The sequence below is a fragment of the Thermobia domestica genome, chromosome 15, assembly GCF_964235325.1.
Source record: "Thermobia domestica chromosome 15, izTheDome1.hap1.1, whole genome shotgun sequence".
NCBI classification, from domain to species: domain Eukaryota; kingdom Metazoa; phylum Arthropoda; class Insecta; order Zygentoma; family Lepismatidae; genus Thermobia; species Thermobia domestica.
In genome coordinates, this window is record NC_137468.1 from 119,920,019 (window position 1) to 119,948,002 (window position 27,984).

A 27,984-nucleotide genomic window follows, 5' to 3' on the forward strand; every position below is an offset into this window, starting at 1 on the left:
ATGTACATGTGCTTTATATGTCTACAAAAAGTGAGAAGCTGTGATTGTCAAGTTAGTTGCGGATGTACCATGTCCATGTTTCTGACCCATACAATACAATACTCCACATGGGGCATTTTATGGATCTTTTTCTTAACCCTTTATTCAAGGTCCCACTATCAACATTCCTATCCTTGCTTTTATTTCACGTTCACATTTCATATCAAAACTACCCAGGTATCGAAAACTAGTCACCTGTTCTATTTCCCTCCTCCTACTTCTATATTTGACACCGACTCCTTCCTTCCAATCACCATGGCTTTTGTCTTTCTAACATTTATTTTTACTCCATATTCTTCAGAACTCTACTTCAAGTTTTCTAATATACTATTGATTTTCTCTTGAGATTCTGCAACAAGCACCGTATCATCTGCAAATCGTATGCATCTAATCAATCTACCTTATACTGAAATGCCGTCTTCATGCAGGCTCTTTTTCACTATTTATTTTAGATAGATATTAAATAATATTGGCGAAAGGCAGCATACCTATCGAACTCCCCTTCCAACTGCACTCTCCTCTGTCATTTCTTTCCCTATTCTAAAACTTATTTGTTGGTTCATATAGAAGTTTCTTATGAGTCTTCGATCTTTCCATTCCAAACCAAATTTCTTTAGAACCCCCTACAACAATTCCCAATTCACGCCATGAAAAGTCTTTTCTAGATCAATAAATACCACCTCTTTCTTTATTTCCATAAACCTTTCATCGATCACTCTTAAGAATCAAATTGCATCTCTTGTGCCCTTATCTTTCCTGAACCCGAACTGTTCTTCTTCAACTTCTTCATTTGTTCTTCCATATAACCTTCTGTTCAGACTTCGAAGCAGAATTTTCGCTACATGAGATATAAGACTAATAGTTCTATAATTCTCATATCTCTTGGGTTCGATTTCTTAGCCATTGGTATCATGATCGTCTTCAGGAAGTCTTTCGGCCACTCTCCTGCTTCATATATTTTATTGCAGAGTCAGAACAATTCTTTCTTGCCCTTGTCTCCCATATTCTTAATGAATTCGATTGCTTGTTGAATTCGATCGAACAGTAGGCAACTCAATTTTTATCGTTCTTATGATAATAATAATAATAATAATAATAATAATAATAATAATAATAATAATAATAATAATAATAATAATAATAAAGCGTTGGCATCTCATTTCGGAGATCTTGCGATCGAATCTGAGACCGGCCATCTTAGCTGGAGTTTTTCATTACATATCCTCAGCTACATCGTGTAAATACCGGGATAGTATCTTGAACATATACCCTAGTCGACTCCTTTTCCACATCACTTCTAATTTTCATGCACCGATCTGGGATATTCTAGCCCAATGAAATTTAAAATTGCTTTTACTAGGGCATTAAGTACTTCACTTTATGATGTAAATGAAGTTTTTATTCGAACATTAAAAAAGGAAGTATTTTTTTCTGTACAAGTTAATCGAATATGCCCAACGCACTGTTAGCTATTTTTGAGAACTACTAGTCTTTTAGCACTGATGTGAAATTTTTAAAAATTGAACATTTTACAACTGCTTATACCATAAAATCTCAAATTAGAGGTGATGAATTCATTTTTCTTTTTTTCTTACAAAATGAACAGTTAGACTTAGTATCGTGAACAAATTCTAATAGATGGAGCAGCTTATAGTCAGTGACCCTGTTTCTCTTTTAGCTTGAAGGATAGCCTTCTTCTTTTTCTTTGTTGAGATTACAAAAAAAAAAAAAAAAAAAAAAAAAAAAAAAAAAAAAATGCCCCCGCTGTAGACATCAGTGTTTGAATACCTGACCTGTAAGTGTGTCTTGGGGTAAAACAATTCTAGTGGAAAAAATACAAACTTTTACTGTGAAATAACTTGATTATACATATTATGTGTTTACTATTTTAATGTTCATATCTTTATTAATTAAATATATCTACTTGTGATAAAAGTACGAGTAATTTTCTCCAAGTAAATATAGCGAGGCACAAGGAATGTTCAGTAAGAGCGAGGACCTGAATTGTGTATGTATCCTCGCCAAGAGATATGAGCATTATTACCTAGCAATTACTTTTACTATTATTAAAATGTTTTCGCTTCATAATACTTTATGACTTGTAAAAAACATGCTACAAGACTAGTAGTGAGAAATAGGCACCACCACAGCTTCTATGCAGGCAAGTTTGATGTCATTTTTTCCTCGCAGAGTGGAGTGACTTGCTGTAACATTTGCATGGTGTCTTCCTTTCCCAATCAAAGAACGGACAAATTCCTGGAGTTTAAGTTTTCCAGTGTTGGTCCGTTTGTTTTAAAAAGCACTTGATGTGACACTATGTCCAAAGTTAGTGAGTTATGCTTGAAACTGTCAGCATATCGATCACAAAAATGAAAATTTGTTCGCGCTCCCCTGCCGATAAAATTAATGTATTTACCACAGCAAGCAATGGTTGTAAATCGCTTCACATTTCAACCCGAGATGTGCACCTGATATAAACACCTCTAAATCCTTGAATGCATTGTTGGATTGTTCTCTGTGATAGTTTAAAAAAAAACATTAAAATATCTAATTGAACTGCCACCGAAACATCTCTGGGTCATGAGGTCTTTTTCTGTTCTATACAACTCCCGATATTTTGAAGCACATCCGTGTATTTGTTATGATTTATGGTGTCTCCAGTAGTAGAACAATGCGAAACTTGTGTTGCATGAATTTCGCTAGATGTAAAGTAACGTTCTGAAAGTTATTTTAAAGCAATTTGAAAATATTTGCCTGGGTAGGAATCAGAACACATACATGCCAACACTACTTTTTTACTTTAAGAGATTATTGTCACATAAAAGTGTAGTATGACCTTTCTGAAGTTCTAGCGATATGTCTTCCAGTTCCGCCAATGCATAATATAAAGGACCCATACTTCACACGAAACCATTGTGCGTTACATCTTTCTAAATCACTGTAGGTACTCACCCACTCGCGAATATAACACTTTCTTCTACACAATGGTAAATGTAACTGTTGGTCACTGTTGGCAACTGAAAGAATCACAGGCAGCTATTTGTGCATGTAAATTCAAGATTCATTGAAAATGTTGATGTTTGACAATTTATGTGAATAGGCCATAATACTAACCAGTGAATGCTTTCGCACTGAAACCAAAACATCTCACCGCGGATAACTCAGATTTGTCTTTGGTATCTTTCGGTTTCCACCACTACGCACAGTTAATTACAACATATTTCGTTGCATTCTCTTAGGGACACGAACCAGGGAACTATTAATCTGTTACATACTTGGCTTTGGCCGCCTCAGTAACAAAATGTGTTGTAATAAGTCGCTTCTAAATCACAAAGGACAGCAACAGTTTACTTTGGGGGCTAAGTTTACTTCGGACGGTTTCTAAAAATTCCTTATAATTTTGTTCATATTCACAATAAATGTTTCAGCAATAACTGCAACACGTGCTTTAGTAAGGGATTGGAGCGACAAGTTTAGTGTGGTCACCCGCACTCTGTATTTTTTTTCTTTCTCCGTGACATTTAACAACCTCTCAAGAACCTCCAAAGTTCATTCTGCCCAAAATTAAATTATCTCACTTCTCAGATTTGCAGGATAAAATGTATGTATATTTCATTATATTCAATCACCCATACTAACCTGTTTCTGCATATTGATTCTAGCTTTCATCGCTGCATCAGTGTTTGGGAATCCTCTTGTTCCATTAATTTCATATTCCTCTTCATTAACTATTTCTTTTGAAATAATACACTGATGTACCCCTGGAAAGTGCAGTTATAAATAATTTCTACATAGAAAACAGATGTTTAAGCAAACTACATCTCCTTAAAATAGACTATCAATAATTTACGTGTTCAGATACATTTGCCCATTCAAGTCTCCCTTTAGCTGTTATGAATGTTGGAGCTGTTGCTAGTCGTAGAGAAGTAGAAAAGCAAAGGAAATATAACAACCTCCTTGATAAATTTATTTTTGCTCCAATTACCATCGAGACTAGTGGTGCTTGGGGATCTGCAAGCCTTGATTTTATTAGAGAAGTAGGCAGACGCATTTCTATCGTTATTGGAGATATTCGTTCAACATCTTTCCTAATTCAACGCATATCTATTGCTATCCAACGTGGCAACGTGTCGTCGGTTCTTGGCACCTTACCACATGGAAAAGAACTACATGAGGTATTTCTTCTCTAACACAAAGGACAACACTGAACATTTATACAACTGGACGACATACTATACAAATAAGGTGTAATATCATTGGATGGCGTAGAAAAGCAGACAGTAACACTACATATGATGCCGTTGATAGATGGTTTTCTACCCCTTCCTTTGGTTCGACTATTGAAATATATTTCCTGCTGACTTAATTATTTTTTCGCAATTGTTTCATAAATTTATTTAATGCAATTGTTACAATTTTATTCAAATTATTATATTTTTCTGTTATTCTGTTAGCAATTATTGTTCCATTCCTCATTTATGCCTTTTGTTATTTTATTTGAATGTCGAATAATTTTGAATTGTAATAAAATTCTAAGTTAATTAATAATATAAATAATATATGAAAATACTATCAATAATAATAATAATAATAAAAGAAAACTCTTTACAGACAAATATCTCAGATTATCATCCCTACTGACATCTAGAAGTCCTTTATAATCACGGACATGAAATTTAATATGCAATACAAAAGAATATTGCTTCTAGGTGAAACATCCCATAAAGGTGCATATTTGGAGGTGTTTCTCAAAACTGGGTTTCGGCACGTTGCACGTGTTTACTGGCACTTGAAATGCACGGAAGATGTTACAAATCTATCAAAGATGTTTGCTACCGACTGCCAAACGTTGGTTCATCGAAAAAAAATTAAGATTGTGTACTGCAGGAGGACAATGATCCTAAGCACCGCAGCAAACTCTCCAGCGACTGGAAAAAGGCGAAAGGTGTGCAGGTACTGGATTGCCCTCACAGTCTACTGACGCTAATCCAATTGACAATGTCTGATCATATTTCAAGCTGAAGCTTCAAGACGAACGGGTCTTCACTTTAACCTAGCTGTCAACGCAAATTCAATGCATTTGGAGGTCTCTTACACGTGAATGTGCGGTAAACTTGTGTTGAGGATCCGGTCTCTTGGTTCGATCCCCGGAGGATTCACAACAAAAGAAAACATTATTATTTTTTTTATTATTGATTTATGTAGTCTAAAGGCTCGAAGAGCATTTTGTATTACTTTTCTTTTCTGTGTTATTAAACCCAGCATGAAAGGCAAATGTCCTAAAAGTCCCTTACCTCTTCCTCTTCCGCTTATGCAGCCGATTAACAAACAGACGAGTCTCTAAATCTTGTTTTCCGCGTCTAGCTCCCGCAATCAGCATTAAGAAAAACGTTCTCCTGAGGTTTGTGTTTTCCGTATTTACACCTAGAGTCAAAAATTCCTGCCTTCCGCTTTGTCTTCAAGTTTTTGCCGGGTTCAATCCTAATAAGTCTGGGCTTGGAGAACATCCCCTCTGATGAGGTCGGCCTAAACAACGAACTTCGGAGTGACGTCAAAATGATGAAATTAACGTGGGTGGCGTAAAAAAAAAAAAAAAAAAAAAAAGCCTTAACCATATATGAAAACCGTATAACAGGAAGGAGGGACCCGGAAAACAAAACTGGAATAAAACCATTGGAGAGAGGAGTCTCGTGGCAAAAGTGATTAAATTGTTATCAAAGGAGCTTCTCCGAATTCTCTCGTCATAGCTAAATACAAAATCATAAATTGTTTACATCAAATTAAAATAAAGTACCTTTTTTGCCAAGCAGTATTCAAACACCAGGCTGTATAAGCTCGCCCCTAAAAATTCATCACCTTTGCTCTACCTTCCCTATAAGTTTGCCATGCTATTTTCTAAAAAAAAAAAAATAAGTTTCATTTCAAAACTTATCAATAAAAGCATATCAGTATAAAACTTGGCCTTATGCCATATTACCAGTGTATAGTTAAAAAATGCATTTATATTAAAACAAATATTTATCTTATTAGATTTCATTGGTTTACTCTTAATGTACCTTCCCAACATTCATTCAGTAACTAAAAAAGTCAAAATTCCAGTCACGTTTCACTTGGTTTCAAGCATGCCTCGAAGATTCCAAGACATTATGACGCTGCGGGTGACTGGACGCGTTATTAATTGTACGGGCATTTTTCTTTTGCGCATATGTGATGTATGTTTATGGTTTGATTTGCTATCAAATACATGTTTCTCCTAATTAACTCGACCACGCTCTTACTTAACAGACTGTAGATTAGGTTCGGGCCTGGCACAATTTTTGTCATTATACTTGACGGTACAACATTGAGGAGGGGGAGGGAAGAGATATATGTACAAAAAAGTAAAAATTAAAGTGACTGCCTTTGTGACTTCATCACTTTTGAACCACCCGAATGCATATACTATGCGAGTTATATGAATATACAGGGTGTCCAGAAAGTCCGTTTTCATCCCTGGAAATTGCAAACGGTGAGACAGATGCGAAAACAGGGAAACACGTGTTTGATCATTTTAAAAGTGCAATGTATAAAAGCAAAAAATGTTGTCCCAGGGCCACCCGTAGGGTTCCTGGCGGGGTCCAACTCAAAAATTGCAAATGGTAAGGGAGTTAAGTAGCATGTCATTGGAAACCTGTTAGGAAATGAAAGAATACGGAACAAGTCTCGACTCTCTAAAATCGGCCTGTGCAAAATGGTGGCCGGTAAAAATGGCAGCATAAACGTCAAGGTAAAGTCTATGACCACCCCATAAATCTGAAACGGCGAGACAGATGTCAAAACAGGAAAACACGTGTATCATCATTTCAAAAGTCGATTGACAGTGAAAATATTTGTCCCAGGGTCCTCCACAGGGTCCCAGACGAGGTCCTACTCAAAATTTTCAAATGGCAAGGGAGGCCAAGTAGCATATCGTTGGAAAGCTGTTGTTAAATACAAGAAGAAGGAATAAATCTCGACTCTCTAAAATTATCCTGTGCGAAATGCCGGTCAAAATGTACATCCTCATTTCGATTCTCCGAGCGTATTCGCTTTCCATGTTGTAATTGGCACTTATTGGCACTTGTCATTGTGAGACACTTGCACGTATTCGCTGTTCCTGGTGCAAGATTTTTTTTTAATCATTTTATACCATAAGTACCACAATTGTGCATTATATGTTAACAAGTCAAGATGTAAAAAAATATTTTTCTTCTCTTTATTTCTTAATTGGCATTTATTTTTATTATATTTATTTATTTAGACATTACTGGGACCAAAGAGCAGAATGTCACAGTAGGAGCATTTCCTTTTTTTCCGTTGAGTACAAGAATTAAAGTGAAAACAAGCTGAAACCCGACTGCAGAAAGAAGAACTAAAACGAAAGATGTTTGCAGTGTTATCGTATAGCGTCCGGACTTATTCCATCTACTTTAATTTAACAACAGCTTTCCAACGATATGCTGCTTGACCCCCCTTGCCATTTGAACATTTTGAGTAGGACCCCAACTGGGACCCTATGACAAATATTTTTACTTTCAATCATTGTACTTTTAAAATGATAACACACATATTTTCCTCTTTTGATATCTGTCTCACCGTTTCAGGTTTTTCTGGGGTGTGAACATAGACTACAATGGCGTTTTTGCTGACATTTTGACCGGCCGCCATTTTCCACAGGGTAATTTGAGAGAGTCGAGACTTGTTCCGTATTCTTTCATTTAACAACAACTTTCCAACGATTTGCTACTTGACTTTCCTTGCCAATTGAAAAGTTTGAGTTGGACTCCGCCCGGGACCCTACAGATGGCCCTGGAACAACAATTTTTTGCTTTGATACATTGCACTTTTAAAATGAACAAACACGTGTTACCCTGTTTTGGCATCTGTCTCACCGTTTGCAATTTCCAGGAGTGGAAACGGACTTTCTGGACACCCTGTATATTCATATAACTCGCACAGTATATGCATCCGGAAAATGTTTATAACAGTTTCGTAATAGGCATCATTAGTGTTTTCAATTGGTGTATAAACCATCTTCCACTTCGATATATAATCTCCCTTTCTTCCCTTGTTAGAGGAGGAGAGACATTTACAAAGGATCGAATATTAGTGTCGAATCTATAGTTTTCGGGGTAGCTGAGTTGAACTTTGACACTTCCGATCCTGTTTACTTATAAATTCAGCCCCCCAACTTGGAGAGGAGGGGGAGATACAGAAAAATTATGGAAATTATCAATATCAGTGTCGAATCCACAGTTTTTAGTGTCGCTGAGATGAACACTTAACATATCCTGCCCTGCAAAAACGGGTACGGGAGGATGTAGAAATATAAAAATCATCTAAAATGACCTATATTAATGCCAACTCCATAGTTTACGGGATCGGTATGATGAACAGTGACACTTCCGATGTCGTTTAAATCTAAATTCAGCCACGCAACATGGGAGGGGAGGGGAGATAAATATGAAAATAATCGATATAAGAGAGCGCTTTAGTAATAGTAAAAAGTGATTGACTGACCTAACATATTATTGTTTTGTCTTAATTTAACCCAGTGAAGCGGGTAATTGATGCTAGTATAATTTAATATGAATTTGAATTCCTGGTCTCCGGTCATTCCAGGTATAGAGCAATAGTTCTTTCTGAGTAATTTGAAAAGTTTTGGGTCAAGATTCGCCTGATGTTACGCTATTTTGGACAGATGACTAGAAGATACCCAGCGGTAGCGAGTCCGTCCTCTTTGCTGCCAAGTGCATATTTGGTCACTTGCGAATGATTTGACATGCCCTACTTCCTTTGTAAGCTAGACCCGTGTAACCTCTAGACGGAGTAGTGAAAGAATGGTTACATCTCGTCAATGGAGACACTGGCTCTGCAATTAACTCTAGACAGGGAGCATCTGTAGATTTGGTAGTTTTCCCTCTCAAAGTAGTTCGGAGACGTAATGAACTCCGCGTCAACTAGAGAAGAGCCATTTTGGTAGGATTCGAGTATTCCTAATTACCTCCATAGAAACTGCTTCTGGCAGACTAGCGACCAGTTTTCCTCTGCCATCTGATTGGAGGTATGACTGAGTCATTGCCTACTAGGTCATGTTTGGTGGATGCTTCCAATCGGCCAGTTCTACGGAACTGGTCTGAAAACTGTATACATACACACAACAACAACATAGAAAACATACGATAGAATGGCTTCATGTACAGTCATCGTATCAAGACTCAACGATTCATGTCCAAATATTCTAAATAACTCTTATAATGTAAAGCGTATTTTTCCGCGTATTTTACACTTTCTATAACTTTCTCTCAACTTTCGCAACTAGACTTGATTGTGTTGTGCTCTGAACGCCCAATCTAAACCTTTCAATATATATATATATTTTTTAAGTTGAAAAACAAATTGAGAAATAATTTTTAATTGAGAAACAAGAAATACAGTGCTTCGCATTTAAACGTTTTACAGATGGCTCTTAACGTAACTAAAAACGAATCTGTATAAACAATAATGCATTTCCAACATTTTTTCTTAGACATTTTTTTTTTTTTTTTTTTGAAATTGCTTCATTAAAAGAATGTTTTAATGTAATTTTTTCTGTATATATATATAACTTATAATCATTGCAGAACATAGTGATTATTATGTTTAAAATATAACAGGTGTTCACAGTACGTTGGTATTCTATATATGAATGTTAAATACAAATTAAGAAAATACCTGTTAAATTATATGATTTACAAAATGGCAAAACTTACGAAATAACATGAAAATTAATTCTATCACAGAAAGAGTTTTAGAGTACAGGTGAAAGACTTTTAGTACATTTAGATGGGAAATATAAAACCCCAATGCCACAATGATATTATGAAGATACAGAGCAAGAAATTACAGATATGAAAAAATATAAGCTATTTATGCATTATGATCTTATGAATCCGTTAAATAATGGATATTCTATACATCAAATATTTTTCAAGAATGAGCCGCTAAAATGAATTATTTTTGAAAATTTACTAGGGAAAATTTATGTTTAATTAAGATAAAAGATTTCTTCTAACTTGTGTGAAGGAAAGGAGCTTAAGATACTAATCGCATTGCCTCTTTGTATAGCTAGGCTAATGCGTTGTACTAAAAATTGTTGGCTTCTGGCGTCGCCTGATTTAGTAATCAAATTGGAACCCAGTTCTTTCAAAAATTTGTGAGCTTCTTTGCTGAAAACTCCCATAGTTTCAGTTGCAAAAGCAACGAAAAGATGCTCTTCTTAGTATATTTGGAGTGTTTTCTCTTGCAGGCCACTTCAGCTGCACTACCTGCTTCGTTTTGTGTTGATGGCAAATAAGATGGTGCAAAGGTATCCACGCATGTGACATCCCATATCAATCGTTGACCCCTTTTCCATGGAGTTAGGGTAATTCCATCTGGCCGCTTTCCATCTTCTCGAAACATTCCTGGTGGTTCCAAAATGCTTGGAAAATCAATGCTCGTCAGTGTTCGTTTTATTATGTTGTTCAATTCACCATGGGGTACTAATCTTCCTCCACTTTTAGTACAAGTTAGTGCGTGTAACCCCTTTTCATCCATTCTGCTTTGGCATGTACAAGTAAATGTATGGCAGATATTTACCCCCAGACGCAAAGCTACACATATTTGAAAAACTTTGTTATCTAAAAAGGTTCCAATTGTTTTAAATGGCGTGGCTTGCAACCAAGCACCGGTCTCTTTTTTCTGTAAAGCTTTCATACGCACAGTGTCAATTATACTTTCAGGAATTACATTATCTACTACTTCCTGTAATAATATTGCATCCCAACTTTTTTGTAATTCTTTTGTCTCAGGAATTTTACTGTTGTAGATCTCCTTCCCAATTTCCAAAGCCTCATCCATGTGATGTATATCCACGTTATCAACTGAACTATTTAAAATATTGGAGACAAGTGGACGCACCCCATGGCAAGAGGAAAGGAAGGCTGGTAGGCTCAAGTCCGATGCTTTCCGTATATTTAGACCTCCTAGGCGGACTGGAAGACTTGCTTGTGTCCATTGGGTTTCGTTTAGGGAATAGTTGATTATTAGCTGTAATGCCTTTTTCAAATAATTATCTATCTGTAAAATTTTAGACGGTCTTTTCCATGTTGGAACAGTTCTTAAAAAGTACGTTAGCTTTGGAATGCCGAAGCACTTTTGAGAAGAAAATAAGCTATGTGATTTGGTAAATTTTTTAGTCTCTCAGTTATTACTTTGAAACTATTCATATGTTTCTCGAAATGGAAATCATACCCTTCTTCGTGGAGCGGAGACCCTAATAACGATAATTCATCTGGTTGTAAAATACGTATACATGGCAACAGCTCTTTAAATTGGGTTTCTACGTCTGTCTATTTTACCCGATGTGTAATAGAGTTCACATTTCGATGGATTCACCTCTAGCCCAATTTTCTTAGATTCTGCAATTAAATGCTTCATGTCCTCTATGACCATATTCGGCGATCCTCCTAGGGCTCCATCATCCAGATAAAAGGCGTTCAATTCAGAATAAAGCACTTGGACTATCGGATGAATAGCCAAACTAAACAACATTGGACCTGCAGGATCTCCCTGTTGGCATCCTACTTGTGATAAGTTTTTTCTCCATAAAATAATATTGATAGATAAGCATAGCTTTGAAAAAAAAAAAAAATACAAATGTGGCATAAAAGAATTCACTTCTTTTAGCACTGAATCTCTTTCCACCGAATTAAAGGCATTTTTGTAATCAAATTTTAAGATTACTTTGTTTGCGTTTTCATTTCTCTTTATGTATGTCCGTGTGGCATGTATAATAGCTTCATTACCTTTTTTAGTTGCAAAGCCCAGTTGGTGTGGTTGTAAGTATTGAGAGCATTGGTTGTAAACGAGTGAAACAGCTATCTTGGATGCTAGTCGTCGAAAAACACATCCAACTGCTATAGGTCTGATTCCGCCATCCTTTTTCCGTAAAGCACACAAATTGGCCCCAAAAAGGTATTGCCACACATCTTGATTTACGTTTCCATTTAAACTGGTGTTAACCAATTTCGTGATTTCGCCTAGTAAAAGAGACGCTGATGCTCCTGTAGATTTAGAAATTAAGTCTTTCAGGTGTTGAGGGGATAAGCCATCGATTCCAGAAGCGGAGCCACTCTTAAAAATATGGATTGCTCTTGATACCATGTCTTCATTTACAAGGAGAGAAGATGTCAAGCACTCTGGTTGCTCCAGCATTTCTAAAACTCTGGAAGGAGACGGATGTTTGTTTTGTAGACTGGCAAAAGTTTCCTCACTCGAAGGAGCCAGAGAATCGTCAGATATCAGTAATCTTAAGGCACCTCTTGTATCAAAATCAGCGATTTTGGCTGTAATCAGTTTAGATAAGTCGGGTTTGATTTTCTTACTTGAAGTTGCCGGACAAATCGTACGAGTTCCGTATTTGGTTACTATGTTTGCAATACGTTGCATAGCACAAATGTCTCATAGAAACATTTATAAGTATACTATGTCCTACACTTGTGAATTATGAAAGAATTTTAAACAGAAAACCATTGTCCCCTACCGACTTGTTTCTCTCAAACATATGTTCACAGTATCGTGAAACAGTTGCAGTGTTATCTGAACAGTACGTTACCTTCAATTGAAAATTATATTCGTATTTTCCATTTCATGTGCATACTAATTCATATTACGGTATACTACAGTATTATGATGTAGGTATTAGCACAATGGCACTTTTCTTGTGCCCTGTCTTCCAGAGTACATATGCATCGATATGCTTTGTTGGAACTCCTACACGCGTCCGGCATATAGGGCGGTGGAAGAGAAAACAGCACAAAAGCACAACGAATCTGACAAAAATATTCTCAGAGAAAGCACGATACAAGGTGCAGATGAATCACGTAATGTGGACTTCGAAGAGTAGATCTTATATTAATTTGAGATGAATCCATCGACAAGTACATGTGCAGTAGGAAAGGAAACGGATATCGCATTCCATTGTGTGAAATGTTGTAAGGGAGCAACAGCTGCACCCAGATCATCCTATTGTGCATTAGCATTTAAATTCAAGTTCAGCCCTAGTGAGGGTAAGATCCCATAAGCACACTTAGAAGAAGTAGGAGGGGTGACATAAAAATTATTAAAAACGGCCGCAATTAAAGTCGAATCCATATTTTCGGGGTCGCTGAGATGAACAGTGACAATTTCGATGCCGTTTAAATTCAAATTCAGGCCACATTTGTACTCCTGTGGGAAAAGGAGGAGGGAGGGATGGTGATATGAAAACAAAACACAAATGACTTTTCGGGGTCTCTAAGTTGATTGGTAACACTCCCTATACCTTTTTTTTAAGTCTACGCTTAACTCTCATTAGTACCCCTAAGGTGGTGTGAAGCGTCTAACATGTAAAAATAATCGAAAACGACCGATATTAGTGTCGAATTTATAGTTCTCGACGTCACTGAGATTAATAATCACACTCTTGATAGCGTAGTCCAAGTTCAGCCTCATCGGGCTGAGAAGCGAAAAAAAAAAAAAAAATGACTCAAATTACTGAGATTAGTATCAAATTGATAGTTTGGGTTTGTCAAGCTACTAGGTGATAATCGCGATGTAATTTTAAGTTTAGTCACGAATGGGTATGTCAGCTGGGTTGGAAATTTACAGGGACAATATATATATATATATATATTTAGATGTATATGTATGAATGTATAATCCAGTGTAGCACCAGAACGTCAGGAGCAATTTTAAGCAAACTTGATAGACATATGATTCTCAATCTGAAAAATTACTGTGGGAGTAAGACATGGACGAGTGACATATAACAATATGCAAAACGACTGATATTATTGTTTAATACATGGTTTTCGGTGGCGCAGAAATGAATAGTGACACTCTCAATGCTGTTTGTCTAAGAAAATCCCCATCGGCAGAGGGTGGGTGGGTGAAAATGTCATAAATGACGAGATTTCGGTTAAATTCATAGACTTTGGGGTCGGAAAAACATCAGATATCCGTTTGAAATGACTGTTGCAAGATAGATTGTGCCACCTTCAAACTGTTTAATTTTTTTTTCTCTCTCTTCTTTTAATCATATAAATTTCATTAAAGTCTTATTCTGTGGAAGTAGGATGTTCTAATAATTATGCGAGAATATTTAATATTTATTTAAGTATATTTTTATTATTACACTTTCACTGACATAAATTTTTCAAGCGGTAACGGAATTTAAATACTTCCAATAAACCTATATTTCCCGTGCGAAGAATTGGCGTTTCAGGTAGTGTATACATACGATATCGTTTGGCACAGATTTAACACTTTTATACATGATTTACGTAATGCTTTTCAGCACTTTCCTGTTATTACACATTTTCAATTTTCAAGCGCTTTCTTTTACTACTTAGTGTTTTTTATTGTTACATATACAGTACATAAGTAAATAATAATTTCTTCCAACAGAATAAAAGCTTCAAATTATCATAGGCAACTAACGACATACTTTTCAGCGACACAAAAGTTCATTTTACATTATTACTAGCATCAATTACCTGCTTCGCTGGATTAAATTGAGAAAAAATAGTAACATGTTCCGTTAGTCAGTCACTTTTTACTATACTAAAGCGCACTCTGATATTGGTGATTTTCGATGATTTTTATATTTTATATATCCCTCCGCTCTATGTGTTGCGGGACAAGGCACCGGAAGTGTCATTGTTCAATCTCAGCAACCCCGAAAACTATGAATTCGACACTGATATTGGTCATTTTGATCATTTTTATATATATCCCCCCTCCCCCAAACTGCGAGGCTGAATTTGGATTTAAACGACATCAGAAGTGTTACTGTTTATCTAAGCGAACCCCAAAACTATAGATTTGAAACTAATATCGGTCATTTTCGATCATTTTTAAATGTCTTTCCCTTCCCCTCATACCACTGCCAAAGTGATATGAGGAAAAGCATTTCGGGTTCGAACTTCATCTAGGTTGAAAATTTGATCGAGATTGGTTGGGTGGTTCAAGAGTTAAGTTTTATTCATTTTTATATCTTCCCCCCCTCTACCCCTAATATCTATCGTCAAAGTGACATGGTAAAAATCTTTCGAGGTTTGAACCTCATCTATATTGAAAATTTGATTGAGATTGATCGAGTGGTTCGAGAGTTATTAATTCACAAATATAGTTACTTTTATTTTTATATATAGATTTTTGTATATCTCCCCTTTCCTCCCCTCACCCCTACGTTGCTCAGTCAAAGCGAAATGATAAAAAAAACATCCTAGACACGAACGTCATCTATGTTAAATATTTGATCGAGATTGGTCGTTTGGTTCAAGAGTTATTAAGATTTATTTATTATTTTATAATCCCCTACCCTAAGTTGTACCGTCAAAGTGAAATGATAAAAATACTGCCAGGTCCGAACCTCATGAATGTTGAAAATTTGATCGAGATCGGTCGGGTGGTTTAAGAGATTAAGTCACAAATAGTGGCGTCTCCTGACATGGATGTTAGGGCGTTGACAAGAAAGGAAAATATATTAATCCTCACAACTATAGGCGAAACTAGAGAGGACCCTTTCTTCTCAGGAGCAAAGATGGGATTTTGCTCCTGGGACCCAACCCACACTTTTCTTTTATTATTATTATTATTATTATTATTATTATTGATCGAAAATAATGTGATACATTTACCTCAATTTACGTATAACTATTTTAGTGGCATTTGCATTTGACATACGAGTATCTAACAGTGACTATACTTTGCCCACCCATCGATTTCTTGAATATAGTCTGTGCCTGGAAGTTCTTGAAATTTTCGGAAGTAAGGGACCATGGCCGTCCCTAATCATGTCCTAGTTACGCCAACCTATAAATAGCAATTTTCTTCTAACAATTTAGTCTGCAAATTATAAAGATGAATCAAGAAGGACGTTATTACGTAAAGAATACATTTAATTACAATAATTATATAAGTAAATATACCCTCAAAATATGAAACTGAAAATAAAAAAGAAGCAATTATTTACTTACAACTACTTGAATTCCAGCTCGAGTCGTCTTTCTTTGCATAGAAATCTCAGGATTACTGCTTCAGAAACAGTAATAGGGAGACGAAACCGTAAGTATTGAGAATGATTCACTAACGACAAAGTAAATAAAAATAGGGAAAGACAGGTCCGTAGCCAATGAGGGGCTAGAAAGAGCACTGCCCCCTAAATTATTTTTTTCCTCCTCAAAAAATACCACTGACGAGAATTTTCAAACTGACTCAAAACCAGTAAAACTCTTGCAATTATATTTGCCAAATTAAATTCAACTTTGCGAATTCTACTCATTTCTGTGTAAAATATGTTTCTTGCTAGAGGCACCAAACCATTTCCATTGCCTTTACCCATTTCATGAATTTCAAACCGTACCTTATTATTGCAACCATGACAAGCATCCAAGGATACCAGGTACACTTCCAAATAAGGTCCACAACGTTAATTGTGAATATTAATAAACTGTAGCGTCTCGCTTATTTTGGAAGGTAGAAAATTGAAAGCAAATTTGAATAAAACATATACTTCTATTTAGTATTGATATAATCTAAAATTGCTATAATATAAGTTTTTGTTTAAAAAATAAATACTTCAACTTTAATTATTAATATGAAACGAAGTACCTCGCAAAGGGTTTGTATTAAGCACACAAAAATGAAACAAAAATTTACGGTTTCGATAATTCAAAAATAAATACAGATTCTGTAAATAATAAATAAATGCACAATTTTATAGTGTTCTTCGATGTCTTTGTCATTGCCCGCTCGGTTTTTATTTCTGTCCCCCCTACCTAATAAATCAGGCTGGTTACGGGCCTGGGGAAAGAAAAAGGCAAAATAAAAAAACGTTCTATAGCTTAACGTCCAATTTTTTTCCTTTCTTTTCATCAACTGATCCTTCGAACACAACTTTATTGGATCGAGGAAAAAATTATGTTTCCTTTTTCCTTACATGTATTTTAGCAAGAAGTCGATTGTACCCTTAACTTATGAATTCAACGATATGTTTAACAATAAAAAAAGTGAGCAGACCAAACCCCCCCCCCCCCAAAAAAAAAAAAAAACATACTCCGTATTGCTATAAAATTTCTGTACATCCACAGATAAATCTACAGACTTGGCAACGCTTGAGACAAGCAGAAAACTCAAGACGCTGACTTTCTAAACAACGCCTTGGATCACAGAAGCACAAGGTGAGAAACACGAAGCGCATGCGCAATATGAATCTTCTAAAGCAGCCAAATCGTTGGCAACGACTTACTCGCAGAGGTGCCTCCTCAAAACATGACGGAGATCGCGAAGCACTTCTTTGTTTTTCTGGACTTCAACAGTTGATTCTGTCTCGCTGAAAATTATTATTAAAAAAAAAATCCCTAGTTCTGACGATCCGTTTAATTAAATTAAAATACTGTTTTCTTCATTTTTCGTTGGGCGTTAACACACGACTTGCACACCCAGAGAAGACGCTACTGGTCACAAACATAGTCACTTTCAATTTTATAATATAGATTGTTATTATTATTATTATTTTATTGAAAACTTTGTCTAAGACTTTACCCACAAGCATGTTTCTTTGTTTAACTCTATGTGTCCTACAACTAATATATGTCTTGAGTGCAGTCCACTAACGCACTTTTTTTTTTTTGCATTCTATAAATTTTGCTTTAGTAGACATAAATTCGATTTCTTGTCTAAATTATTTTCTTGTCTATGTCTTTCATACTTACTTTTTTTCTACTATAACCTCAATCCTTTAATCTCCAATCTCTTGTGCACTTTCATACCAAAATCCTCTTCCCACACCCTAAGTCTTTCCATAACTGTGGCTCTAACGAACACCAGCAAACTGTCACTAATGTCACTTCTCAATTTGTTCGTCTTTCCTCATTCCAACTTGAAAAATGTTTTCTAACCCTAATTTCATTCTAAATCCGTCTTTTTCCATCTTAACAAGTCTTTTACATTTGCTCGATGTGCACTTCACTCCCTTCTTGTTCACTCTTAAATCTTTCGGAGAAACCTTTTCTATTAAACACTTTCTCAGGAACTACATTTGCTGTCTCTTAGATATCTCCTTCCTCCTCCTGTCCTTCCATTTATTTATGCTTCTTTTCAGCATCGAAGCTACACCAAACGTAATATTTTTCAATTAGTGCTCTGGTTTTGTGATTGAAGGGGATTGGCTGAAGTAGCCTGTGGTAGCCAAATGTTTCGCTGTCTCCTGTACATATAATCTTTCATTATCTGCGTATTTATAGTGTCTGATGAAGCCAAGTTGAAGGTTGGCGAAACTGTCACACGTTAATAATTTTTACAGTAAACCTATTGTTTTGTTCAGCGAGTAGTTTAAATCGGATTTACGTTCTTTTGTTGTATAAAACGCAAATATGAAGAAATGCAAGGGAAATTTACTGTAATGCAATTAATGCATTTGCTTCAATAAGTTAAAGTGTTAAGAGCTGAACAGATATCCAATAACTTTCAGGAATCGTAGAAAACAATGAATAACTTTTTTCGATGAATTAAAGATATCCATGGGCTTCTTGATGAATTTCTTCCTTCCAAGGTAATTCTTTTCTTATTTCTTACATGGCTTTCTTCCCCCATTGTAAGGACATCTTTGGAAATCTGTTTTAAGGTATTTGTACGAGATGAGATAAATCTCATCTCATAAATATGACGATATACTCTTTCCAGAATTCGAGACGAGACGACTTATGAAATGCCTCTAAAAAACAGTCTGATTTTTAAAATTATTCAAAAGAAGTATTATCTCAGAAAGAGCTATCTGCTTTGGAAACAATACCAGCATGTATTCCTCTAAAACAGCAGAAAATGCACAAACTTCATAGTTAACATATCATAATTCAGCTTTATTAATTATTGTATAACAATAGCGACATGCGGGTACACTAGATAAGTTACATGCGTAATAATACACGTTTAAGTGTTATTATTATTTGAAATACTAGTATTATCGACATGAACTTTGGTATCTGAAAAAGCCTTTGGTTAAATTCTGTGTACGTCATGGTATACAGTCTAATATGTAAATAAGCTTAAAATTTTGTTTGCATGTTATTTTCACGCGGATTTATTTCAGTATTTATATATGTTTCTGGTCACTACCGGGAGGTATGGCCTTAAGACGGTCATGTATAAGGGATGATGTTCCTCGGAGAGCACACTATTCGGTGAAATGGGAAGGAAGGAAGTGGTCTGGGACATGTGTATTAGGCACCATCCCAGAATGTTTCTAGTGTGATTGAGAAAAGATCAGAAAAAACTGTTACACCTTTTCGACTGTGTCCCCACCGGGACCATTGGTTTGGACGTCCCTCTTTGTAACAATTCTAAAATAGATATAGGCCTACGGCTTAACGTAGGATCCAAAGCACACGAACCAACACCGGGAATCGAAGGCGAGTAGTGTGCTATCCACTCAATTACGAAGCCGGTCTGTGTTGATATCAAGTTATATATACCAATATACCAAGAGTAAAACATAAATCGCGGCATAAATTTACAAAAAGAGACAAGAAAATTTTCGAGATTAAAAGATAAAGCATGCTTCGGGATTAGAGACGTAATTAATTTCTACAAAATTTACGAAATGAGACGAGATCTTATTTTTCGTCTCGTCTCGTGGCAACACAAAAATTCTGCGTATGCAACTGATTGATAGTGTATCTACAGACCCTTTTCGGGTTCAGTTGTCTTATCTACCGTTTAAAGGGATCCTTGTTACAATATTCTTTACATGTATTTTCTCTTCCAACTTAAATATATGGCTTGTCACTATCACTGTATTGTACATTATTGTTTTGACTTACTGGAGAAAATTTATTTTCTTATACCTAATTTAACAATTTCTGAAAGTAAATATGAGTTGTGAAGTTCTTCCTTCTAATACGTATTTTTTGGCAAACGTACATAATAGTCCCTTTCGTTCATTTAATACCACCGCCCCCTGAAGTCACTTGCTCTGTGTCCAAAACTCGCAGAAATCCAAGAATTGAAGAGCTTTCTCAATATGTTGCTTTAGTTAGTTGGTTAAATGTTGATTTATCAGTCACTAACAATGTGACATGGCTTTAGCGGGATGGGGCTGGTAGATGAGTACAGATTATGAACACTCTCTTAGAAGAAAGCCATCTAGTGAAAGAAAACATTCACTGTGATATCGAAAATTTTTCAACGAAAAAAGCAACCATGAAGTTCGTTTTCAATAGTGCTTACTTTTAAGTTGGATTTTCACCCCACATTTACACTGATTTGATGTTCTTTTGTTGCTGGGTGTTTTTAATATGCTTCAGAACAAAGCCTTTGTAAAAACATAGTTATTTTTATTTTCAGACTAATTATTCATTATTATTATTATTATTATTATTATTATTATTATTATTATTATTAGGTATTCTGCCTTTCGGCAGGTCCTGGGACTAATGATTTTTTTTTTTTTCAATTTTAGATTTGGGCCTGGAAATCTTTCTTCCACTTTTGTCGATCTTCAGCTTTCTCTTTTAACTCCCAATATTTTTTCCTATCTTTCAAATCATCGATTATTTGTGTCCTTCTTCCTATGGCGATGTGAAGAAGACAATTTTTTCTTAAGATGTGTCCAATCCAATTGGCCTTTCTACGAAGAATGGTGGCTAGAAGTGTCCTCTTCTCTCCTATCCGTTTTAAAACATCTTCGTTTGTTGCTCTCTGTGTCCATTTTATCTTCTCCATCTTCCTACAACACCACATTTCGAAGCTCTCCAAATATTTCTTCTCTAGCTTCCGTAATGTCAAAGTCTCTGAACCATACAGTCCAATGCTCATATATAGCACTTGACCAACTTCTTCTTAAGTCCAATATTGAGCCTGCTAGTTAAGAGTGATCTTTTCCTGTTGAATTCTTCTTTAGCTATGGCAATTCTTGACCTGATCTCTTTGGTGCAGTAAGCGTCTCTCGTCAAAATACTTCCCAGATACTTGAAATTATCGACCTCTTCAAGCTCTCTTTATTCTACTCTGATCCGTAAGGGCGTGTTTCCACGGGATATTCTCATGACTTTCGAGTTTTCGATGTTAACTTCCATTCCATACAGTTTTACATTGTCAACTATTTTGTCAATCATCTCCTGTAGTCGTCCTTCGGTCTTAGCTATTATGACCGTATCATCTGCATACCTGATCTTGTTAATGATCTGTCCTCCAATCTTGTTCCCATTAATGCTTCCTTCATTAAACATTCACTGTAAATGTTGAATAATTGGGGCGACAAACTACATCCTTGTCTGACTCCTCGTCCACTCTCCACACTATTGGTTTCTCCTCTTCATTCAAGCGCATCTTCACTCGTTGTCCTATGTACAGGTTTTGAACGAGTCGTCGATCTCTCCAGTTGACTCCGATTTCTTTAAGTATTTTCAGAAGTTTCGTCCAATTGATTCGGTCGAAATCTTTCCGCCAGTCGATGAAGCACAAACACAACTCTTCCTTTACATCAAGAATTCTATCTGATATAATTATCATCAATCAAATAGCATCTCTGCTGCCTTTTCCTTTCCAGAATCCAAATTGATCTTCTTCTAAACTCTCATCTATCTTGTTTTCCAGCCGCCTGTTCAGTATGCGTGCAATGATCTTTCCGGTGTGGGGAATCAGGCTAGTGGTTCTGTGATCACTGGACTTCTTTGCTTGATTTTCCTTAGGCAATGTCTTAAATAAATTATCATATAGGAATCTGAGGGATGCAATAGATAAGTCTCTTCCGGATGGACGAATTTTGCTTAAACTGTTTTAGTTCAAGAACACATTTCTACTACATTCATTATTATCATCATCAGCATCATCATTACTAGTACTACTACTACTACTACTACTTCTAGTGGTAGCAGTAGTTGTTGTTAATAATAATAATAATAATAATAATAATAATAATAATAATAATAATAATAATAATAATAATAATAATAATAATAATAATAATACTGCATTTCTTTCGTTAACTACTACGTAGTAGCTGATAAATGATTTTATGCACTGAAACGTTAACTCAGGAGCGTTCAAGTTTACATTAGAAGGAGTGGTGTGTTGAAGTGGAAGCTTGCTTAATATCATTGATGATGCCTGAGGTTATCCGTTGAAACTTTATGGTTATTTATAAAATATCGACATTTACTAGATTTCTTTGATTATTATTCTCAATTAATAATTATTCTGAATTCAATTTAAACTTACATTTCATATTGACAATCCACTTTCCTTGTAAAATGCCATGAAGAACAAAGACAGAAGGAATACAAGAGTCTTCAAAGGTAGAAACAATAACGTGTGTGACGTCAGACCTGTAAAAAAGAGCAAATGAAACGAACATAAGAATTTTATTGTTCTCAGCAATAACTAAAATGAATGTACTCGATTTCTTCGGAGAAAGCTAAGATGCGGAAATTTCTCGTTGAAAGAACATAAAAAGCATTATTTATGAAGTAATTTGTGAAAAATAAAAAGAACTACATTTTAATCTCTTTTCATTAAAACAAATACAGAAAAAGAAAGGAAAAAGACGAGTAGTATGAGGAGCCCGTTTTTCATCGCACCCTTGTCCTTTCCAGTCTGAGACGTTCCTTAAGTAGAAGCGGTCACTGATGTTAAACTAAAATGATAGTCCGCCCAATTTCTCGTAAATCGAGTTTGCCTAGCATAAAGTTCATTTTGGCGCGAGCTAGGATTAAACCAGTCTCCCCAAGCTTCTGCTTATATGTATGTTCCAACTCACTTTCTAGGCTGGTGTTAATAAAAATAATGTAAGTGAATTATGCTGTCAGAACACGTTGAGTTTTATATGAATGTTTTAACAAGTTTCTTAATTTTAACCCACACACATAAAAGATATCGATTTATGTTGTGTGCGTTTCTTTACCGTCTTCCATTTGCTAGCACGAAAACTCTATTTAATATTTTGTTCATGGTGATGTTAAAATTGTTCCGTTATAGGTTCGTTTTTGATTCGTAAGACATAGGAGTAATTAAAAATAGTACTATATTTTGTTGCTTCAGTGAAGTCTACAACGATCTGTATAGATATTTGATCATTAATTGCCATTTGCTTTCGCCTGTTTGTGCTGATCTAATGCACAGTCGGTTGGCAAGGAATTCTGCTGGAAGGGTCATATTTGTATTTTCTTGTGTTACACGCTTAAATGCTGAGTACGCCGCATATACTTTTAATTAGCTATGCTAACTGAAAACTACATTAAAGTTCTCTCTACGAAGACTTCGTTTCGATCGACCTTGAGGTAAAGGTTCTTCATGATACAATGATCAAACTTGCTAACATTCTTTAACTGATCACTTTTGTCATGCCCCGTCTAGAATACAACAGTCACGCATCTCATTCTGTAAACTATTGCTATCGACAGCGGGACGCTCGTGAAAGCAAGGAAATTAAAACGTTCACTTTATTAGTTTTTCCCACCCAATTTTGGTGAAAAGAACATAAGTTAGCAACAGTGAAATCAGTCTTATCGTTATTGTCGACTCAGAGACGCCAAGGTTAACTTTGTCTTCATATGTGTGTGTGTCCAAAACAATGACTCTTTGTTCGAAAAGCTTTGTTCGAAAAGTTGCTGAGAGACTTTTTCTGCGTCGGTTCTCACGACAATAAGAAGTCGCAAGTCACCCCAGTTGCCCAAATGACATCTAAACTAATTCCCGATTGGTCAATTTTTGGTCATCAACCAATGGTGGACATTGTTACATTAAGTGATGCTATTGCAATAAAATTTACACACTTGTAGTCAGCATAAAAAGTTTTATAAGACTACCAAATTTCATCCAAATCTGAAACAGTCATATTTCGGTTCCTATTAATGCCAGGAATACGATTCTCTCTTTTATTCAGATTGTCTTGAAGTTGTTTACCATTAAAAATATGAAAACCTTCCTTAGAGCTGATAGAAAATTTATAAAGTCATTTGAAAGGTAACATTTTGGGAAAAAAAAGCTAGAACGCCATTTTGTAAACTTCAAACCTTTATTTCTCAAAATCCCCATCATGGATTTCAATGAATTTGTTTTTATTTTAAAGTTTATTATATCTAGTTTCACATATACAAAAATTGTGATGGGTCATCCTAGCACTGAGGAAATATCTTAGTCAGTGTTGCCAACTGATTGCGAAATAAACATTTTCCAATAACTTCCATACGATTTACCATATCCACCCCAAAATTGGTATAAGTACTCTTCGGTATCCTAGAAACACGTCTGTGAGGATTACCACTCCTCCCAAGCAACCCAGTTGTCAGGGTTGCCAACCAATTTCAGGGTTGCCTGTTATAGCGTTAGACGTATCTGTGCCCCATTTTGCAGAAACCTTATTACCTCTATTTTCACTATACAAAAATCGTGATGGGCCATCCAAGTACTGAGGAAATATCCCAGTCAGTGTTGCCAACTGATTGAAAAAATGAAATCTTTAACGTCCCATGGTTATGCCGGTTAGGCTAAAGGAGACGGTGATAACGAGAAAATAATGAAATGAAGAAAGTGGGAGGAAACGGGAGAACCCAAGAAAACCCACAAACACGGTGTTTGTCCACCACAAAATCTACACGGCGCGAGCTGGATCGAATCAGGGACCCCAAGCACCGGAGGTAGACGCTCTACCACTGAGCCACTGCGACCCCGCCAGCTGATTGAGAAATAAACTCCCATATGATTTAACATACTTCCTCCCCCCTAAAAATATTGGTATAAGTACTATTTGGTATCCTGGAAATATGCCTGTAAGCATTACCACTCCTCCCAAGCAACCCAGTTATCAGGGTTGACAATCAATTTTAGAGTTGCCTATCACAGCGTTAGATGTGTCTGCGCCCACACTTTGCATTATTACGTGCGACATTACAAATATACAAAATCGTGTGGACCAAATACCACTAATTACTGAACTACCAATTTCGTATATTCACTCTGCTCTCATTTCCAAACAATAGAGAAATTCGTCTTTTCCTTTCTTTCTTTGAAAATGTCCGTGACACTAGAAAAAATACTACATGGTTCAACGCTCTAAATCTTTCCGAAAGTCAGAATTAGTAAATTTATTTGGAGATCTTCCAAATATTGCTTATCCGCACAACGGAGGGCGTATCAGTTAGTATATCTATAACAAGTAAAGTCTTATGCTGCTGTTCTAATGTAGTATAGTTATTGTTAGAATTAAGGAAACTATTGTATCCCAATGTGAGTTCCCCAACTAAATATCACTATTGAACACAAAAGTTATGGCATTCTTTCAGATGATATGGAAACATGGCGTACCAACAATCTTTCAACACAGAAACTGGTAATGTCGGATTTAAAACAAAATTTTCCTCACGTAACCAAAATGGAATATTTCACTAATGGGTGTGGAGTAGGGATGGCCGGATCCGGATCTGATTGGGTCCGGATCTCGAATCTGGATCCGGATTTCGGATCTGGATCCGGATCTCGAATCTCGGATCTGAACCCGGATCTCGGATTTCGGATCTGGATCCGGATCTCGAATCTCGGATCTGAACCCGGATCTCGGATTTCGGATCTGGATCCGGATCTCGAATCTGGATTCGAATCTTGGGTCTGGGATCGAAATTCGGATCTGGATCCGAAATCCGGATCTCAGATCTTGATTCTTATCCAAACCCACATCCCACCCAAATTGTGATAAATAGAGATCGGATGTTTAGGCATTAAAAACCTGTAAAATAGGCAGGCAAATAGGCACGTAAAATTTAAAAAATAGGCACTTATAAATTTAAACAATGAAGATAAATACTCAATACAATAAAAAAAAAATTCAAGTCATAGATTACGTTCAAAGAATACAGTAACATACCTGTTTGTTAATATCTTCTTTTACTGTACACTTAAAAACTAAGCTTGACATGCATTCGTTGTATATTTGGTAAATATGTTCTATACAACACTTTATCACCACACATAACAATCCAAATTTTATACACTTTATCAGTACATATAGCTGTCCAAAGTTTCACAACACTTTATCAGTACTCATAGCAGTCCAAAGTTTATGGCATTTTATCAATTGAAACAGCAGTTCGTAATTTACATTTGGTTTGTACACACAGGAGTTCATATCACAACACGCAACAGTCAAAAGATGAATTATTGGCAGATTTTAAATAAAAAGATACATTGTTCCGCGTATTTTAATTCAATACATTCTTATAGTTTGTCGACATGAGGAATTATTCATTCCGATTGCACATGACAATCAGGTATTTTTTGAGAATTGCAGCTGATAAATTATGTCTTCGATCGGATGATAACGCATGTTTCAAAATTGAGAACGATCGCTCTACTTCCACGAATGTAACCGGGGCATATTTGAAGCAAGCAAGAACATGTGGATCAAATTCATTGGGCACATTTTCGCCTTTCAACACTTGTGCAATTGTTTTTATTTATTCAAGTCCTTATTGGCTGCAATAACTCTCTCACATTTCTCACGAACAAACTGGCCCTTGGCACCTGGCACACAGCAAACTTTGTCCACTACAGATTGAAAATGTTCCAGGGAGTTGATCAAGGTTTTATTTCTCTCTTCCAGAAACGTTATCGAGCCTGGCAAAATTGAATAGTGGGTAGCAATGAAAGCTAAATCGTTTCGCACATTATTGTTCAACAGCTGTTGTGTTATGCGAATTGATGAGGCATCTCTTCAGACAGACAGCTTACTACTTCTTCTACGGTATGAAAGTTGGTTGCGTAATATAGAGCTGCAGAAATCCAAGTACCCCATCTTATTATTACTGGTTTTGGAGGTAAAGCAACTTTGGGGGCGGTTTCTTTAAATAGCTGAATTCGAGATGGAACTTTGAGGAATATTTTCTTGGTATTGGGAATTAAAAGCATCTACTTCGGGTAATAAACCACGGATTTCCTCAGCGATTCGATGCAGAGCATGTGCAAGACATGTTATGTGAAGCATAGCTGGGAAAAGAACTTTAAGTGCCATTGCAGCTTTTTTCATGTATGGTGCTGCGTCCGTAATAAACAGAAGAATATATTGATGTTTTACACCATCCGGTCAAAGTAAATTCAGTGAGGAAGTGAACAACTGAGCAATTGCTGTACTATTTGTTTTTAGCAGTTCCTCACATGCTAGAAGAAATATTTTGTGCCGTTGATCATGTTCCATTGTACCAATTACAACATTAGCAAGGAACCGTCCCGTGGCATCGGTCGTTTCGTCAATCGAAACCCAATTTTTTTCCCCACTAACTTCTTTCCTAATTCTTTCAATAACACCCGAATAACAACCGTCTACGTAATTTTAGCGAAGTGTTGACTCACTCGGTACCTGTTTACTTGTGTACTTCGACAAGAAACGCTTCAAGGAGTCATTTTGTAATTTCCACAAAGGTATATCTGCTTCTAAGAAAGCCTTACACAAATCTGCAGAAAACTGAGACTGCCGACTAGTGGTAGCGTACGTAGTAATCAGTGAAGGTTTTGCTAATTTTTGTTTTGCATTTGAAGCAGATTTATGTTTGGCAGTTTCTAAATGTTGTGTAACGTGATATTTTTCGTACAATTCACTGTCTTTTCACACACTTTACAATAAAGGATGGTTCCGTCAGTTGAAAACACATCACAACCAAAAGTCTTCACAAAATTATTCAATTTACTCTTCAAAGATGTGGCTTCCTTAGGCATCTTAAGAATAACTTATTTTGCTGACAAGACCAACACACACACGATATCAGAAACGACACGGCCGGTCACAAGACGAACACTATGTTGAAATGAGAACTTAAAGAATGTTAATTCTTTTGTGCATCTGTGGAATGCAACGCTGTTGCAAACAGGAGGAAG

General features: G+C 36.0%; 1 protein-coding gene across 4 annotated transcripts in view; it reads right to left on the reverse strand.

Annotated features, from left to right (window-relative positions):
* Nucleotides 1-27,984, reverse strand: part of LOC145671218 (BRCA1-associated RING domain protein 1-like) — a 230,904-nt gene that overhangs the window by 10,176 nt on the left and 192,744 nt on the right. For 2 of the 4 annotated variants that reach the window (XM_081740096.1, XM_081740098.1), the window contains exons 8-9: nt 22,342-22,448; nt 3,679-3,800 (exon numbers count right to left, since the gene is read on the reverse strand). In XM_081740096.1, the coding sequence (XP_081596222.1) occupies nt 3,679-3,800; nt 22,342-22,448 (229 nt within the window). Of the gene's footprint in view, nt 1-3,678; nt 3,801-5,913; nt 5,935-22,341; nt 22,449-27,984 lie in introns of those variants that run through there. The other 2 variants (XM_081740100.1, XM_081740099.1) reach the window with 2 other exon arrangements.